The sequence below is a fragment of the Lutra lutra genome, chromosome 9, assembly GCF_902655055.1.
Source record: "Lutra lutra chromosome 9, mLutLut1.2, whole genome shotgun sequence".
Classification (NCBI taxonomy): Eukaryota; Metazoa; Chordata; class Mammalia; order Carnivora; family Mustelidae; genus Lutra; species Lutra lutra.
This window is the reverse complement of record NC_062286.1, coordinates 50,919,640-50,938,552: the sequence shown is the minus strand read 5'-3', so window position 1 is coordinate 50,938,552 and position 18,913 is coordinate 50,919,640. Positions and strand designations below refer to the sequence as shown.

At 39.1% G+C, this 18,913-nt stretch overlaps 1 protein-coding gene across 1 annotated transcript in view; it reads left to right on the top strand.

Moving 5' to 3' along the window:
- ALMS1 (ALMS1 centrosome and basal body associated protein) overlaps positions 1 to 18,913 on the top strand; it is a 213,802-nt gene that overhangs the window by 95,253 nt on the left and 99,636 nt on the right. Inside the window, exon 11 of the mRNA XM_047744572.1 lies at positions 10,133 to 11,973. Coding sequence (XP_047600528.1) covers positions 10,133 to 11,973 — 1,841 coding nt within the window. The remainder of the gene's footprint in view (positions 1 to 10,132; positions 11,974 to 18,913) is intronic.

Genomic DNA, 18,913 nt, shown 5'->3' with positions numbered 1-18,913 from the left:
TTTTTTTTTTTTTTTTTTGTCAGAGAGAGAGGGAGAGAGAGTGAGCGCAGGCAGACAGAATGGCAGGCAGAGGCAGAGGGAGAAGCAGGCTCCCTGCCGAGCAAGGAGCCTGACGCGGGACTCGATCCCAGGACGCTGGGATCATGACCTGAGCCGAAGGCAGCTGCTTAACCAACTGAGCCACCCAGGCGTCCCTAGCTTTTTTGATTTCAACTTGGTTAGATTTTAGTTCTTTTATTTCTCCAGAAAGGGCTTTTATATCTCCCGAGAGGGTTGCTTTAATATCTTCCATGCCTTTTTCAAGCCCGGCTAGAACCTTGAGAATCATCATTCTGAACTCTATATCTGACATATTACCAATGTCTGTATTGATTAGGTCCCTAGCCTTTGGTACTGCTTCTTGTTCTTTTTTTTGTTGTGAATTTTTCCGCCTTGTCATTTTGTCCAGATAAGAATATATGAAGGAGCAAGTAAAATACTAAAAGGGTGGCAACAACCCCAGGAAAATATGCTTTAGCCAAATCAGAAGAGATCCCAAATCGTGAAGGGGGAGAAAGGGGATAAAAAGGGGTTCAGAAAGAAAAAAAAAAGAAACTATTAAAAAAAGAAAGCCGATAAAAAATATGAAAAGGATAAAAATGTATATATATTAAACTATTTAAAAAACGTTAAAAAAGAAAACGGTAAAAGTTAAAAAAATTTAGCAGAAGAAGAGAAAAAAAAATTGAAAAATAAAATAAAATTAAATTAACTGCAAGGCTAAAGAATCATGGGGAGAAAGCCATGAGTTCCATGCTTTGCTTTCTTCTCCTCTGGAATTCCGCCGCTCTCCTTGGTATAGAAACTGCACTCCTTGGTAGGTGAACTTGGTCCTGGCTGGGTTTCTCGTTGATCTTCTGGGGGAGGGGCCTGTTGTAGTGATTCTCAAGCATCTTTGCCCCAGGCGGAGTTGCACCGCCCTTACCCGGGGCCGGGCTGAGTAATCCGCTCGGGTTTGCTGGGTTTGCTTTTGGGAGCTTTTGTTCCCTGAGCGCTTTCCGTAGAGTTCTGGAAGACGGGAATGAAGATGGCGGCCTCCTGGTCTCCGGCCCGGAGGAGCTGAGAGCCCGGGGCCCCACTCCTCAGTGCGCCCTCAGAGAACAGCGCCCAATGACTCCCGTCACCCTGGCCTCCGGCCGCGCTCCGAGCTGACCGAGCCTGCAACCGGTTCAAGGCAACCCCGAGTTTAGAGCTTACTCCTCGGCTCTGTCTCTGTAGCCAGCTTCCCTGTTCTGATACCGGTAAGCTCTGCGACACTCAGACACCCCCGATCCTTCTGTGCCCCTGTGGGACCTGAGGCCGCGCTGACCCCGCCTGGGCTTCACCCCAGTTAAGCCTCTGGAGCAATGTCCCTCAGCGGAACAGACTTTTAAAAGTCCTGCTTTTGTGCTCCGTTGCTCTGCCGCTCGCCGGGAGCCAGCCCCTCCCCCCGTGGTCTATCTTCCCAACGCTTTGGATTCACTTCTCCGCCAGTCCTACCTTGCAGATAGTGGTTGATTTTCTGTTTCTAGAATTGCTGTTCTTCTTCTCTTCAATCTCCCGTTGGATTTGTAGGTGTTTGCAATCTTTAGATAAGCTATTTAGCTGATCTCCCACTACCTGAAGTAGTCTCAGCCTGCTACTTCTCCGCCATCTTGACTCCTCTCCTCAGTTCTAAGTTTTAAATGCACATGCATCCTGCTGTTTCACCTCTTCCCTGAAACCCCCTAATTCCCTGTATAACATCTTCAGTTCTCCTGATCTTTTGGAGAACATTTGAAGAGAAGTTTGAGAAATGCAAAATCAAGTTAACTGTAAATGAGCCCTCTTAGAGCAGAAATAAATCAGATGACCAAATCCCAGCCAACAGAGAGGGAGGGTTCATGGTGCCTTCCTTTTATACATTTAGTTCTTTTTCATTATAAAGGAAATACATGTTTCTTTAAAAAAATTTTTTTATTTATTTGAGAGAGAGAGAGAATGAGCACAAGCAAGGGGAAGGGTAGAGGAAGAGGGAGAAGTAAACTCTCTGTTGAGTAGGAAGCCCAGTTCAGGGCTTGATTCCAGGACCCTGGGACCATGACCTGAGCCAAAGGCAGATACTTCACTGACTGCGCCACCCAGGTGCCCCCATCTTAACTACCTTAAGTATGCAATTCAGTTGTGTTAACAATATTCACACTGTTGTACAACTGATCTCCACAACTCTTCTAAGAAAACTGAAATTATATCCATTAAGCCATAACTCCTCATTTCCTTTTCTCCCTAACCACTGGAATTAGAATTTCTAATTTCTTTGTCTATGAATTTGACTCCTTTAAGTATCTCATAAAAGTGTGATCATAACAGTATTTGTGACTGTCTTACTTTGCTTAGCATTATGTCCTCAAGTTTCATCCATGTTGTAGCATGTGTCAGTTTCTTTCCTTTTTATGGCTAATTTTCCATTGTATGTATATACTACATTTCGTTCATTCATTCATCAGTGGACACTTGAGTTGCTTTCAACTTTTGATTATTTGTGAATAGTGCTGCTATGAACATGAGTGTATAGATAACTCCTTGAGACCCTACTTTTTAGTTTTTTGGAGTTACAGACCCAGAAGTGGAATTGCTAGATCATATGGTCCTTCTATTTTTAAATTTTTATGGAACTGTCATTCTGTTTTTCATATATGCAATTGTATATATTATAGAGGTTCATATACTTGTGCTGCCTATACCCATAGAGGCAATTTTTATGTATGGATTGCAAATTCATTCTTTACACATGAATAATCAGTTGTCCTAGCATTGTTTATTGAAAAGACTGTTCTTTTCCCATGAATTTTCTTGGCTCCTTCGTTGAAAATCAAGTCACCATAAATGTTAGTGTTTATTTATGGACCGTCAGTTCTGTTCCCTTGATCTGTATGTTTATCCTGTGCCAGTATTACTCTGTTTTGATTACTCTACCTGTTTAGTAAGTTTTGACATCAGAAAGTGAGTCCTCCAACTTGTCCGTCCTTTCTCAGGGTTGGTTTGTCTACTATGGGTCCCTTGAATTTCTACATGAATTTTAGGATATGTTGGTCAGATTTTTGCAGGGAAAAAAAAAAAAGCCAGGTGGGATTTTTGATAGGAATTGCCTTGAACCAATAAATCAATATGGGGAGTATTGCTATTTAACAGTATTGTCTTCAAATACATTGGGTCAGTTTTCCATTTGTTTTGATTGTCCATAATGTTTTTTCAACAGTGTTTTATAGTGTGCTAGTTTTATATTTATTTTGGTAAATACGTTCTTAGGTATTTTATTTTTTGTGCTATTGTAAATAGAATTGTTTTCTTAAGTTTCATTTTTGGATTATTTGCTGTATGTTAAAGTACAGTTGAGTTTTGTATATTGAGCTTGAATCCTGCAACTTTCCTGAGCTTGTTTCTTACAACCTGGTTGGTTTTGTGTGGTTTCCTTGGAATTTTCTATATGAAGATCTTGTCATTTACAAATACGGTTTTACTTCTTCCTTTCCAATCTGGATTTCTTTAATTTCTTTCCAGATTGTCCTGGGGAGGACATACAGTATGATGTTGAAAATAGGAGGAAGAATGGACATACTTGTCTTACTCCTTTCTAGGGGAAATCATCTAGTCTTTAACCATTTGGTATCATTTAATAATATTGGTTCTTCCAATCCATGAACATGGAATATCTTTCCATTTGTGTCATCTTCAGTTTCTTTCTGTGTTTTTACAGCTTTCAGAGTTAGGTCTTTTATTATTATTGGTTCATTTGTAATAGGATTATTTTCTTAATATCTCTTTCTGCTACTTCATTATTAGCATATAGAAATGCAACAGATTTGTGTGTATTAATTTTGTGTCCTACTTTACTGAATTAATTTGTCAGTTCTTACTAGAGATTTTTTGGTGGAGTCATTAGGATTTTCTTTATACAGTATTATGTCATCTACAAATAGTGAAAGTTTTACTTTTTCCTTAGTTGGATGCCTTTTATTTCTTTTTCTTGTCTTGCTGCTGTGGTTAGGACTTCCAGTACTATGTTGAATTAAACTGGTGAAAGTGGATATCCTGATCTTGTTCCTGACCTTAGGGGAAAATTTTCCCACTCTCAATTTTTCACCATTGAGTATGATGTTAGTTGTGGGATTTTCATATGTGGCCTTTATAATGTTGAGGTATGTTCTCTCTAAACCTACTTCGTTGAGGGTTTTTATCATGAATGGATGTTGTACTTTATCAGATGCTTTCTGTGCATTTATTGAGATGATCTTATGGTTTTATTCTTTCTCTTTTTAATATGATAATGCTACAAACAATGAATGGCTCAACCAAGAAATCAAAGAAGAAATCAGAGAATAGAGGGAGACAAATGAGAATGAAAACACAATGGTTCAGAATCTTTGGGATACAGCAAAAACAGTTCTCAGAGGGTAGATTATAGTAGTACAGGCCTACTTCAAGAAGCAAGAAAAATCTCAAAGAATCCAACCTTACACCTAAAGGATCTAGAAAAAAAAATAAAGTCCAGAGCCAGTGGAATGAAGGAAATAATAAATATTAGAGCAGAAGTAAATGAAATAGAGATTTAAGAAACAATAGACCTGATCAGTGAAACCAAGAACTAGTTCTTTGAAAAGATTAACAAAATTGATAAGCCTTTAGTAAGACTTACCAAAAAAAGAAGAGAGGATTCAAATAAATAAAATCAGAAATGAAGGAGGAGAAATAACAACCAATACCACAGAAATGCAAAGGATTATAAGAATATTACTAAAAACTATATGCCAACAAATTGGACAACCTAGAAGAAATGGGTAAATTCCTAAGAAACATAACACCTTCCAAAACTGAATCAGAAAAAAAAACAGAAAATTTGAACAGACCAATTACTAGCAATGAAATTGAATCAGTAATAAACTCCCAACAAACAAAAGTCCAGGACCTGGTGGATTCACAGGTTAATTCTACCAGTCATTTAAAGAAGAGTTATTCTCAAACCATTCCAGAAAATAGAAGAAGGAAGCTTTCAGATTTCATTCTATAATGCCACATTACCCTGATACCAAAATTGTATAAAGACATTACAAAAAAATAGTAATGTAGGCAGGCATGTCTTATGAACATAGATGCAGAAATCTTTGACAAAATATTAGCAACCTCAATCTAGTAACACATTAAAAAAAAATATTCACCATGATCAAGTGGGATTTATTCCTGGGATGCGAGTGTGGTTAAATATTTGCAAATAAATCAACATGATACATTAACATGCAAAAGGATAAAAACCATATGATCATCTCAGTAGATGAGTTTTTAAAAATTATTTTATTTTATATTTAAATTCAATTAATTAACATTTAAGGCTACCTTATGGTTTGAGAGGTAGAGGTAGTGATTCATCAGTCTTACATAACACCCAGTGTTCATTACATCACATGCCCCCCTTGATGTCCGTCACCCAGTTACCCCATCCCTCCATCCCTACCCTCTTCCAGCAACCCTCGGTTTGATTCCTATGTTTAAGAGTCTCATATGGTTTGTGTCCATCTCTGGTTTCATCTTGTTTTATTTTTTTTCCTCTCTTTCCCTATGATCCTCTGTTTTGTTTCTTAAATTCCACAAATGAGTAAGATTATATGATAATTTTCTTTCTGTTATTGACGTATTTTGCTTAGCATATCCTTTAGTTCTATCCACATTGTTGCAAATGACAAGATTTCTTTCTTTATTTTTTTTTTTAAAGATTTTATTTATTTGACAGACAGAAATCACAAGTAGGCAGAGAGGCAGGCAGAGAGAGAGGGAAGCAGGCTCCCTGCTGAGCAGAGAGCCTGATGCGGGGCTCCATCCCAGGACTCTGGGACCATAACCTGAGCCGAAAGCAGAGGCTTTAACCCACTGAGCCACCCAGGTGCCCCAAGATTTCTTTTTTTTTTTTTTTTTTTTTTAATTTTTTTTTTAAGATTTCGTTTTCTTGATGGCTGACTAATATTCTGGTGTGTGTGTGTGTGTGTATACACATACATACCACATCTTTATGCATTCATCTGCTGATGGACATTTGGGCTCTTTCCAAGTTGGTTATTGTGGACATTGCTGCTATAAACATTAGGGTGCAGGTGCCCCTCCAGATCACTACATTTGTTTCTTTGGGGTAATGCAATTGCTGGGTTGTAGGGTAGCTCTATTTTCAACTTTTTGAGGAACCTCCATGCTGTTTTCCAGAGTAGCTGCACCAGCTTGCATTCCCACCAGCAATGTAGGAAGGTTCCCCCTTTCTCTGCATCTTCACCAACATCTGTTGTTTTCTGACTTGTTAATTTTAGCCATTCTGACTGGTGAGAAGTGATATCTCATTGTGTTTTTTATTTGTATTTCCCTGATGCCAAGTGATGTTGAGCATTTTTTCATGTTGGCCATTTGTATGTGTTCTTTGGAGAAATGTCTGTTCATGTCTTCTACCCATTTCTTGCCTGGATTATTTCTTTCAGTGTTGAGTTTGATAAGTTCTTTATAGATTTTGGGTACTAGTCCTTTATCTGATATGTCATTTGAAAATATCTTCTTCTATTCTGTTGGCTGTCTTTCGATTTTGTTGACTGTTTCCTTCGCTCTGCAAAAGCGGTCCTAGTTTTAATTTGCATTTCCTTAATGTAAATGGTATTGAACACGTTATGCCCCTATGCCCCATCTCTATTCTAGTAAGAGAAATGCTGGGGTTTTGTCCATTTTTCTGATTGGGTTGTCTTTTTTTTTTTTTTTAAAGCTGTTAAGGTTTTGACATCCTTATGTGTGTTAGATACAAGTCTTTTATTGGATATGAGGGTTGCAAAATTTTCTTCTAGCCTATAGCTGGGAGAGAGAGGGGCCCATCATTGCTGCTGTAAGGAAAAGTCCAGTTTCTCTGTGTGGTCTCCACACAGGAAGGGGTAGCTCCTTATCAGCCATCATGGGTTAAAAATAGGTTCTGGGCCCCTGCTTGGCCATCTCTAATACCGTGGCTTAGATGTTGTTGTCATTTAGCAAGGACAGAGGTTTAGGCTCCTCATTTAGCCTTTTCTGATATGAGAAAAGCAGGTGTCTCCCCCAACCCCCCACCATGGTGTTTGGCTGGAATAGAGCAGTTATGGTCTAAAAGTTTTCTGTCTTGCTAGACTTTGCTTTTACTATTTTGTTTGTATTGTTTTGTTTTGTTTTTTAAGCTAATGAGGGTGGGTTTTTATTAGAGACTGTGTCCTTTTTTTCCTGTGTTGCTGGCCTCTTTAGCTCCTAAATCCGGAATATATGAGTTACAAAGAAAACCCAGGGATTTCACTACCATGTCTTTCCTCTGGTCCCAGAATCCCTAGCTCGCCTGCCTTCTCTCCATCTTTCAGATAATTCTTATGTTTGTTTTATATATAATGTCTAGGACTTTTAGTTACACTTACCAGACAAATAGGTGAAGGTACAACTACTCCATTACATCAGAAGTGACAGCATAATTTTAGGTATTTTTATTTGAAATCAAATGTGGCTGTTATCATCAAATAGGATGCCAGGTAATGACTTCATAGGTAAAACAGAAATCTCAAAGAAGTTTTATCTTTATGGTAGCTTAGCTTCTGATCCAGTACCCCAGAAAGAAGTACTCATTCTTTTTCCTATTTTTAGGAATAGTCCTTTCCTTTTTTTTTAAAGATTTTAAAGATTTTTTTTTTTTAAAGATTTTATTTATTTGAGAGAGAGACAACGAGAGAGAGCATGGAAGGGGAGAAGGTCAGAGGGAGAAGCAGACTCCCCATGGAGCTGGGAGCCCTGTACGGGACTTGATCCTGAGACCCCAGGATCATGGGGTCTGAGCCAAAGGCAGTTGCTTAACCAACTGAGCCACCCAGGCACCCCTCATTTCCTTATTCTTATTGGTATAATATTAGGGTATAGGCCAAGCTTCTGTAACAAAGGGACCCCCAAATGCAATGGCTCACATAGGGTAGAATTTTATTTTCCTTTATTTATTTATTTATTTATTTATTTGACAGACAGAGATCACAAGTAGGCTGAGAGGCAGGCAGAGAGAGAGAGGAGGAAGCAGGCTCCCCGCTGAGCAGAGAGCCCGATGTGGGGCTCGATCCCAGGACCCTGGGATTATGACCTGAGCTGAAGGCAGAGGCTTTAACCCACTGAGCCACCCAGGTGCCCCTATTTTCCTTTTTTATAGTAGTCTAGGATAGGAAGAGGAGCTCTGTTCCTTAAAGGTATCCAAAGACTCAAGCACACTTGGCAGCTAAGCCATTTGCACACATGGCTTCTAATATTGTTCTAGATATTACCATTTTCAGCCAGCAAGAGTAATGGTGATGGTAGTGATGGTGGTAGTAGGGGAACATGGAGGTCAAGAATTTGATTTTCTAAGGACAGGAAGCAGAATTTATACTTACTGCTTTTGCTCATATACCATTGGCCTAAACCTAGTCATAACGGTCATACCTAGGTAAAGGAACCTGGAAAGGTCTCCAGTTTTGTGGCCATGTGACCAGCAAAAGTTGGGGTAAGGGACCTCTGTTACTAAAAGCAAATAGCTGAGAATACTGAGGGACCAAAGTAGTCTTTACTTTTGTTAGTTTAGTGAAACATTTTAAAAAACATTTTTTTAAGATTTTATTTATTTATTTGACACAGAGAGAGATCACAAGTAAGTGAGAGGCAGACAGAGGGAGAGGGGGAAGCAGGCTCCCTGCTGAGCAGAGAGCCCAATGTAGGGCTTGAGATCATGACCGGAGCCGAGGGCAGAGGCTTAACCCACTGAGCCACCCAGGCGCCCCTAGTGAAATATTTTTAGAAGAAATTAACAATGTGGTCTTACATGTACAGACACTTCTCCAAAGAAGACATGGAAATGGCTAACAGACACAAGAAAAAATGTTCATCATCACTAGCCATCAGGGAGATTTAAATCAAAACCACATTGAGGGACGCCTGGGTGGCTCAGTTGGTTAAGTGGCTCCCTTTGGCTCAGGTCATGATCCCAGCGTCCTGGGATCGAGTCCCACATCGGGCTCCTTGCTCGGCGGGGAGCCTGCTTCTCCCTCTGCCTCTGCCTAGCACTCTGTCTGCCTGTGCTCATGCTCTCTCTCTCTCTCTCTCTCTCTAACAACAACAACAAAAAAAACCACATTGAGATACCACCTTACACCAGTTAGAATGGCCAAAATTAGCAAGACAGGAAACAAGGTGTATTGTAGAGGATGTGGAGAAAGGGGAACCTTCTTACACTGTTGGTGGGAATGCAAGTTGGTGCAGTCACTTTGGAAAATAGTGTGGAGCTTCCCTATGACCCTGCAATTGCACTGTTGGGTATTTACCCGAAAAATACAGATGTAGTGAGAAGAAGGGCCATCTGTACCCCAATGTTCATAGCAGAAATGGACACAGTCGCCAAACTTTGGAAAGAACCAAGATGCCCTTCAATGGATGAATGGATAAAGAAGATATGACCCATATATACTATGGAGTATTATGCCTCCATCAGAAAGGATGAATACCCAACTTTTTTTAAGAACATGGACGGGACTGGAAGAGATTATGCTAAGTGATATAAGTTAAGCAGAGAGATTCAATTATCATATGGTTTCTCTTGCTTATGGAGCATTAGGAATAACATGGAGGACATGGGGAGAATGAGAGGAGAAGGGAGTTGGGGGAAATCAGAGAGGGACATGAACCATCAGAGACTGTGGACTCTTAGAATCAATCCGAGGGTTTTGGAGGGGAGGAGGGTGGGGGGTTGGGTGAGCCTGGTGGTGGGTATTATGGAAGGCATGAATTGCATGGAGCACTGGGTGTGGTGCATAAACAATGAATTCTGTTACACTGAAAATAAATTTTAAAAAAATGAAAAAAATTAAAAAAAAAATAAATGTACCGTTGGTGGGGAAAAAAAACAAAACCTATGTGGTCTTAGTTATCATGAGCCATTTTATCCTATAGTTAACTGTCCTTTTTGTTCTGTTCCTACCTGTTCTATTGTAATAGATCAACAGGACCTTCGTGGTTAAATCTTAGCCTGGATTATGTAACTGGTTTATATAAGTATTCGGACTACAAGTAAGAACTTGTTTATATCTTCTAGGGTGTACGGAGTCCACGGGGAATAGGATGCAAGCCAGAAGCTGTATGTAGTCACATTATTATTGAGAGCCATGAAAAAGGATGTTTCAGGACTCTAACTGCTGAACAACCACAATTGGATAGTCACCCTTGTGTTTTCAGATCTGCTGACCCCTCAGAAGTGATCAGAGGACAACGGAGTCCATCATCATGGAGAACCAGACACATCGACCTTTCCAAATCACTAGACCAGAGTAACCCCCATTTCAAAGTTTGGAATTCCTTGCAGTTACGAAGTCATTCCCCATTTCAAAACTTTACAGCTGATGACTTCAGAACTAGCCAGGGTCTTCGAATGCCATTCCATGAAAAGATAGACCCTTGGCTGTCAGAATTAGTAGAACCTGCTTTTGTGCCATCTGAAGAAATGGATTGTCATTCTTCATCACAAATGCTGCCCCCAGAACCCTTGAAAAAGTTTACTACTTCCATCACTTTTTCATCTCACCGACATTCTAAATGCTTTTCAGATTCCTCTGTTTTTAAGGTTGGTGTTACTGAAGGTAGCCAGTGTACTGGAGCATCTGTGGGGGTATTTAATTCTCATTTCACTGAAGAGCAAAATCCTCCCAAAGATCTAGAACAGAGAACCTCTTCCCCTTCGTCATTTAAAATTGTTAGTCATTCACCAGATAAAGCTGTGACTATCTTAGCAGAAAGTGGTAGGCAAAGCCAAAAACTATCTGTTGAACATTCTCAGCAAGAAGAAAAACTCTTAGAAAGATCAGATTTTAAAGGCAGTGATTCTGAGCCCAGTACCAGTGAAAAGGGTAGCGATGTCAAGGAAGTTCATTTTTCTGATAACCATACCTTCATTAGAATGAGCAGACCAAGTTCCACACTAGGAGTAAAAGAGAAGAATGTAACTATAACTCCAGATATTGCTTCGCACATTATTCTTGAACAACGAGAGCTCTTTGAACCAAGCAAAGCCTCACATGCAGATCACCATGTGAGAAAACATTCTCCCCCTCCTCAACATCAGGATTACCTAGCTCCAAACCTTCCTTGTCGCATTTTTCTTGAAAAACGAGAACTCTTTGAACAAAGCAAAACCCCACATTTAGATAATCAAATGAGAGAAAACCACTGTCCCTTTCCTCAAAGTCAGGATTATATAGCTTCAGACATTCCTTCTTCCATTTTTCTTGAACAACGTCAGCTCTTTGAACAAAGCAAAATCCCAGATATAGATCACATGGGAAAATACCATTCCCCTCTTCCTCAAGGTCAGGATTATATAGTAGAAAAGAATAACCAGCATAAGTTTAGATCATACATTTCCAATATGATAAATGTTGAAGCCAAGTTCGATAATGTGGTGTCCCAGTCAGCCCCAAATCAGTGTACATTAGTAACATCTGCATCTACTCCACCCTCTAATAGAAAAGCACTTTCTTGTGTTCGTATAACTCTGTATCCCAAGACTCCTTCCAAGTTGGATAGTGGAACCTTAGATAAAAGATTTCACTCATTGGATCCTGCTTCTAAAACAAGGATGAATAGTGAGTTTAACTCTGACCTACAAACTATATCTTCAAGATCATTGGAACCAACCTCCAAATTATTGACCGGTGAACCTGTAGCACAGAATCAACAATCTTTAGGTTTTCTAGGACCTAAATCTTCACCGGACTTCCAAGTTGTACAGTCTCCTCTTCCAGATAGTGATACTATTTCCCAGGACTTGAAAACCATACTTTTTCAGAATAGCCAGATAGTAACCTCAAGGCAAACACAAGTGAACATTTCAGATTTGGAAGGATATTCCAGTCCGGAAGGGACTCCGGTATCTGCAGATCGGTGAGTCTCAATGCGATGATAAGCAAGCTGGCGGAATTTGTGATAGAGGGTTTTAAATACTTAAGCAAATGTAAGTTCTTGGGGGAAAGGCAGTACAGTTTTTCTTTGGGGAGGTTGTATCTGACTATTCTTCTAGAAGTCTTTCAAGACATAAATGCCTAGGTAAAAGAGAATGTCTGAAAGTAATGTATTTATAATTTCAGAGGGCTTTTGACAAGACTTGGCATTGAGTATTTCAAAACATCGCATTACTTTGGGAAGAGTCTTTGATCATCCCATCGTGCAATTTACTAATTGTTTATTGTATTGGAAATACGCTGAACACCAGGCTTTGGGATATGTGCATGTGCTCACTCTCTTGCTTGCTTGTGCATGTTCTCTCTCTCTCCCTTCTCGGTTTCCATTTCATGATTCTCCTCAAATATTTAGTATTTATAATGAAAAGTAACTTTCCAGCAGAGAATCCTGGCAGACATCACTTTAGTCAAGTTGTCAAGGCTGACATCACCGGTAACACATGTCAGTACAATTTTCTCTTTGATGTGATACCCCTCTTTACAGTGTATTATAGGAAAGGAAACCTTTAGTCCTTTAGGTCAGGACTAAATGCATTAGGTTTATACTATTCAGACTAATTTTAAGACTATCATTAATTCACTTTTACATTTTGAATCCTTTAAAATACAGCTAAACAGAATTACCCTGCGTGTTTCACAGTCTACCTGATAGTTGAGAAGGCAGCATATCGTAGTGAAGAGCCTGGGCTCGTAAAGAAGGAAGGGAAAAAAAGGTTTATTCAGCATCCACGTGTGGTGGTCACGGCAGTGAGGGACTTCTGTATGTTATTTCCTTTAATGCTCATGATAACCCTATGAGGTAGGTTTTTTATTCTCTGGGAAACCAAGACACTGATATTGCTACTTTGTCAGCAGACAGTATGGTCTCATGTAATGCTGGGTTTGGGGGGTTTTTTTTGGCCTTTTTTTTTTTTTAAGATTTATTTATTTATTTTTTTTGAGGGTGGGAGAGGGAGAGAAAATCTCAAGCAGGCTCCCTGCTGAGTGTGGAGCATGACAAGGGCTTAATCTCACACCCTGAGATCATGACCTGAGCCAAAACCAAGAGTCAGATGCTCAACCAACTGAGCCATCCAGGTGCCCCCACACATACTGCTGTTTGTAAGCAACAGAATAGGCATTCTAGTGCAGTCTGTTTAAAGCAAGAGGTCATTCATTGCATGGTAGTGTCTCCCCAAATCTTGAACGCTGCTTTCAGCTCCTCTATCAGCTATTCTCCTGGACAAGTCATTTAATATCTTTGGTACTCATATGTGGATAATGGTGGGAGGAAAGGCTTGAAAAGCTGCTGGAAGGCCCCTGATAGCTCTAAAACTTAGTGATTTAGATTGGATTGGGCCTGAAAAACAGGGTCAGTCTCTGCTTTCAGTATTATAATACTGAATTCGAGTTGAATTCCTCGAATGAGAAGAAAATAATAGGTGACTATAAATATAAACTAATAATAATGCCATTTGTCTAGAACATACTAAATGCCATCTGTTATAGTAGATGTGGATATCATTTTATACTTAATATAAACATCAGGATTTTAAAATCTTAATACTGAGAAATTTAATGTTTGGCCCAATATGAGTGCTTGGCTATTATTGAGTGTTAAGAGGTGGCATTTGAATCTAGGTTTGTCTGACTCTAGAGTCCATAGTAATTCAAAGGGTACCTGGGTGGCTTAGTTGGTTAAGCATCTCCCTTCAGCTTTGGTCTTGACCCTGGAGTCCCAGGATGGAGCCCCACATTGGCCTTCCCCCTCAGCAGGGAGTCTGCTTCTTTCTCTGACCCTCCACCCTCTTGTGCTCTCTCTCAAATAAATAAAATCTTAAGAAAAAACAACAGTGATTCAAACTACACACATACACACACACACACATACACTAATCTGTATACATATGTGTGTATATATATGAATAAAATGTGTAAGGATGTGTGTATTGTTTTAAAACTTCTTAATTTTGAGATTAAGTTTACAGAGGTGTTACAAAAATAGGAAGATTTCTTGTATTATGTATTGCTGTGTAACATATTACTCTAAAATGTAGCAGCTTAAAACAATATTAATACGGGTTTCTATGAGTCAGAGATCTGGGTGAGGCTTAGCTGGGTGCTTTGGGCCCAGGGTCTCGTACAAGGTTGCAAACAAGGTTTTGCCTGCAGTTGTAGTCCCATATCAAGGCTTGATTGAGAGGATATGCTTCCAGGCTTGTTCACATGGCTATTGGCCAGAGACATCATTCCCTTCCTTCCATACGGCAGCACAAATAAGACAGCCAGATGTTCCTCAGAGTGAACATGAGAGAGAACAAGGAAGGTTACCCAACACAAACGTCATAGTCTTTGCAACCTAACTTTCTATGTGAATCTCACCACTTCTGCCACTTTCTCTTCAGTAGAAATGAATCACTATTTCCTCAAGGATTCGGGGTTACACAAGGGTGTAAATACCAGGACTCAGAGATCATTGGGGAATATCTTAGAGGTTGCCAATATATTCTTTACCAAAGATTCCTCTATGTTAACATCTTGCCATAACATCATAACCATAAAATATTTAACCAAAACTAAGAAACTATCCTTCATATAAAATTATAACTAAAATATAAACTGATTTGGATTTGGATTTCACCTCATTTTTTCCACAATCGAACATTTTTTGCTTCAGATCCAATCCAAGATCCCACCAAGATTCCACCTTGTGTTACAGTTGTCATGTCTACTTTCTTTCCTCCAATCTGTGGCTGTCCTTGTTTTTATGACATTGACACTGAAGAGAAGTGATTACTTATTTTGGAGAAAGTTTTTACTTAGTTTTACCTGATGTTTGAGGAGTATATTGAGATTATGCTTTTTCTTTTTTTTTAAGATTTATTTTTTAATTATTAACATATAATGTATTATTTCAGGAGTACAGGCCTGTGATTCATCAGTCTTAACATTATTCACAGCACTTTCAGTGCATCTCATTAGGGAGCAGCACATTAAGTTGATATGCATTACTGGTGATGTTAACCTTGATCACTTGGCTGCAGTGGTGTCTACCAAGATTCTCCACTGTGCAGTTACTGTTTTTCCTTTGTAAATACTAGGTATTTGAGGGAGAAACTGGGAGACTGTGTAAACATCCTGTTTCTGCTTAAACTTTGATCACTAATTTTAGCATCCATCACTGGATCTTGCCTGTAGCAATTATTACTCTGGTATTCTTTTTTTTTTTAAAAGATTTTATTTATTTATTTGACAGACAGAGATCGCAAGTAGGCAGAGAGAGAGAGAGAGAGAGAGGAGGAAGCAGGCTCCCCGCTGAGCAGAGAGCCCGATGCGGGGCTCAATCCCAGGACCCTGGGATCATGACCTGAGCCGAAGGCAGAGGCTTTAACCCACTGAGCCACCCAGGCGCCCCTACTCTGGTATTCTAATGGAGTTTTTATATTTCTTTCATTCCTATTAAGTGGAATTTTTCTATAAGCAAGAGCTATTGTTCCTTCTCTATTTATTCCTTTATTAATGTACATCAGTATGGATTCCAGGGCATTTATTTTATTCTTTGGATTTTAAGCAATACTACTCAAATTAATCCATTGAGAACACTTTCATGTTGGCTGTTGTACCCTGCACTAGCCCCTCCGCTGCCCCCATCAACCATTTCTCCCAAGAACTCTTGTTTCCTGTTCCCTCCTCCCTCCATCCTTCCTCCCTCCTTCCTTCCTTCCTTCTTTTACCTTTCCTTTCTTTTTTCTTTCTTGAAAAAAGGATTTATTTTTTCTAGCTTTTTTGACACATAATTTACATAAAATATTGTGTAAGTTTACTAAGGTTTGTAGTGTGTTGATTTGATGCACATATATTGCAAAACAATTACCACTATATATTAGCTAATACCTCTGCCCTGTCACATAATTGCCTTTACTTTTTGCGGTGAAAACATTTAAGGTTTTCTCTTTTAACAACTTTCAAGTGTATGGTATTATTGTTAGCTATCATTACAATGCTGTGCATATAGATCTCCAGAACATCTTCATCTTCTAGTTGGAAGTTCATATCCTTTGACCACAACTCCCCATTTCTCTCACCCTCCAGTTCCTGATCACTACCTTTCTACTCTTCTACTCTCTGTTTCCATGAGTTTGGCTGTTCTGGATTCCACATATATATCATACAGTTTCTGTCTTTCTCTGACTTTTTCACTTAGCATAGTGCCCTTAAGGTCCATCTGTGTTGTTGCAAGTGCAGGATTTCCTTCTTTTTAATGACTGAATAATATAATACTATATATAATAAATATATATATATATATATATATATATATATATATATATATATAATATATAGATACATATAAATAGCACATCTTTATCCCTTCATATATTGATGGACACTTGGGTTGTTTCCAGACCTTGGCTGTTATGAATTAATGACATAGGAGTGTAGATCTCTCTTCAATACCCTGTTTTCATTTCATTTGAATATATACCCACAAATGAGATTGCTGGCTCACATGGCAATTCTGTTTTTAAGTTTTTGAAGAATCTCCATACTGTTTTCCGTAGTGGCTGTATCAGTTACATTCCCACCAACCAGTAGTGCACAAGGGTTACCTTCACTCTGTATCCTCACCAACATTTATCTCTTGGCTTTTTTCTTTTAAGATGTTATTTATTTATTTGAGAGAGAGCATGAGCTGTGGGGAAGGGTGGAGGGAGAGGGAGAAGGAGTCTCCCCACAGAGCAGGGAGCCCTATGTGGCACTCAGTCCCAGGACCCTGGGATCATGACCTGAGCTGAAGGCATGCTTAACCGACTGAGCCACCCAGGTGCCCCTTTCGCTTTTCTTTTTGATAATGGCCATTCTAACAGGTGTCAGGGAATAGCTCATGGTTTTCATGGAGCTAGAGGGTTCTGTTTTCCTGATGGATAGTGATGTTGAGCACCTTTTCATGTATCTGTTGGCCATTTGTGTGCCTTCTTTGGAAAAATGTCTGTTCAATTCCTCTGCCCAATTTCATTTTTTAAATTTTTATTTGAATTCCAGTTAGTTAACATACAGTGCGGTATCAGTATCAGGTGTACAAAATAGTGATTCAGCACCTCCGTACAATACCTGGTGCTCATCATAACAGGTGCACTTACCAATTTCCCTAACGTACCCAACCCATTGCCTCCAACCACCTCCCTGCTGGCAACCGTCAGTTTGTTCTCTATAGTTAAAAGTCTGCTTCTTGGTTTGCCTCTCTCACATCCCCCCACCCTTTGCTTATTTGTTTTGTTTCTGAAATTCCACATGAGTGAGATCATATGGTATCTGTCTCTGACTAACATAAGTATAATACTCTCTAGCTCCATCCATGTTATTGCAAATGTCAAGATTTCATTCTTTTTATGCTGAGTAATACTCTATAATATGTATATATACACCACATATTCTTTATCCATTCATCAATTGATGGACACTTAGGCTGTTTTCATAATTTGCTATTGTAGATAATGCTACTATATACATCAGGGTGCATGTATCCCTTTGAATTATTGTTTTTATATTTTGGGGGATAAATACCCAGTAATACAATTGCTAAATGGTAGGGCAGTTCTATTTTTCACTTTTTGAGGAACCTCCATATGGCTTTCCACAGTGGCTGCACTAGTTTGCATTCTTACCAACAGTGCAAGAGGTTTCCCCTTTCTCAACATCCTCGGCAACATCTCTTGTTTCTTCTGTTGTTGGCTTTAGCCAGTCTGACAAGTGTGAGGTGATCTCTCATAGTTTTGACTTGCATTTCTCTGATAATCAGTGATGTTGAGCGCCTTTTCGTGTCTGTTGGCCATCCATAGGTCATCTTTGGAAAAATGTCTCTTCATATCTCCAGCCCATTGTTTAATTGGGTTATTCATTTTGGGGGTGTCGACTTGTTTGTTTCTTTGTTATCGAGTTTGTGTGAGTTCTTTATATATTTTGGATATTAATTCCATATCAGATACATGGTTTGCAAATATTTTCTTCCATTCTGTAAGTTGCCTTTTTATTTTGTTGATTATCTCTTTTGATATACAGAAGATTTTTTGTTGACACAGTCCCACTTACTGAGTTTTGTTTTTGTTGCTTGTGCACTTGGTGTCACATTAAAAAAGTCATTGCCAAGATAAATGTCAAGGAGTTTTTCCCATATGTTTTTCTCTAGTACTAGTTTTCAGGTTTTATGTTTAACTCTTAACCCCATTTCAAGTTAACTTTTGTGAGTGGTATAAGATACGGGTCCAGTTTCATTTTTCTGCACATGGTTATTCAGTTTTTTTCAGGACTTTTCCTCATTGAGTATTCTTGGATCCCTTGTCAAATATTACTTGACTGTATGTGCAGGGAAATATTTCTGTGCTATCTATTCGGTTCATTTGTCTGTGTTTCTGTTTTGATGCTAGTACCATACTGTTTTGATTACTGTAACTTTGTAGTGTAGTTTAAAATCTTGAAGTGTGATGCCTCCAGTTTTGTTCTTATTCAAAATTTCTTTGGCTGTTTGGGGTCTTTTATGGCCCCATACAAATATTTTTTTAAATTTAATTTAATTTTTTTCAGTGTTCCAAAATTCATTATTTATGCACCACGCCTAGTGCTCCATGCAATATGTGCCCTCTATAATACCCACCACCAGGCTCACTCCACCCCCCCCCACTCCCCTCCCCTCCCAAACCCTCAGTTTGTTTCTCGGAGTCCACAGTGTCTTATGGTTTGTCTCCCCCTCCAATTTCCCCCAGCTCACTTCTCTCCATCTCCTAATGTCTTCCGTGTTATTCCTTATGCTCCACAAGTAAGTGAAACCATATGATAATTGACTCTGCTTGACTTATTTCACTGAGCATATCTCCTCCAGTCCCGTC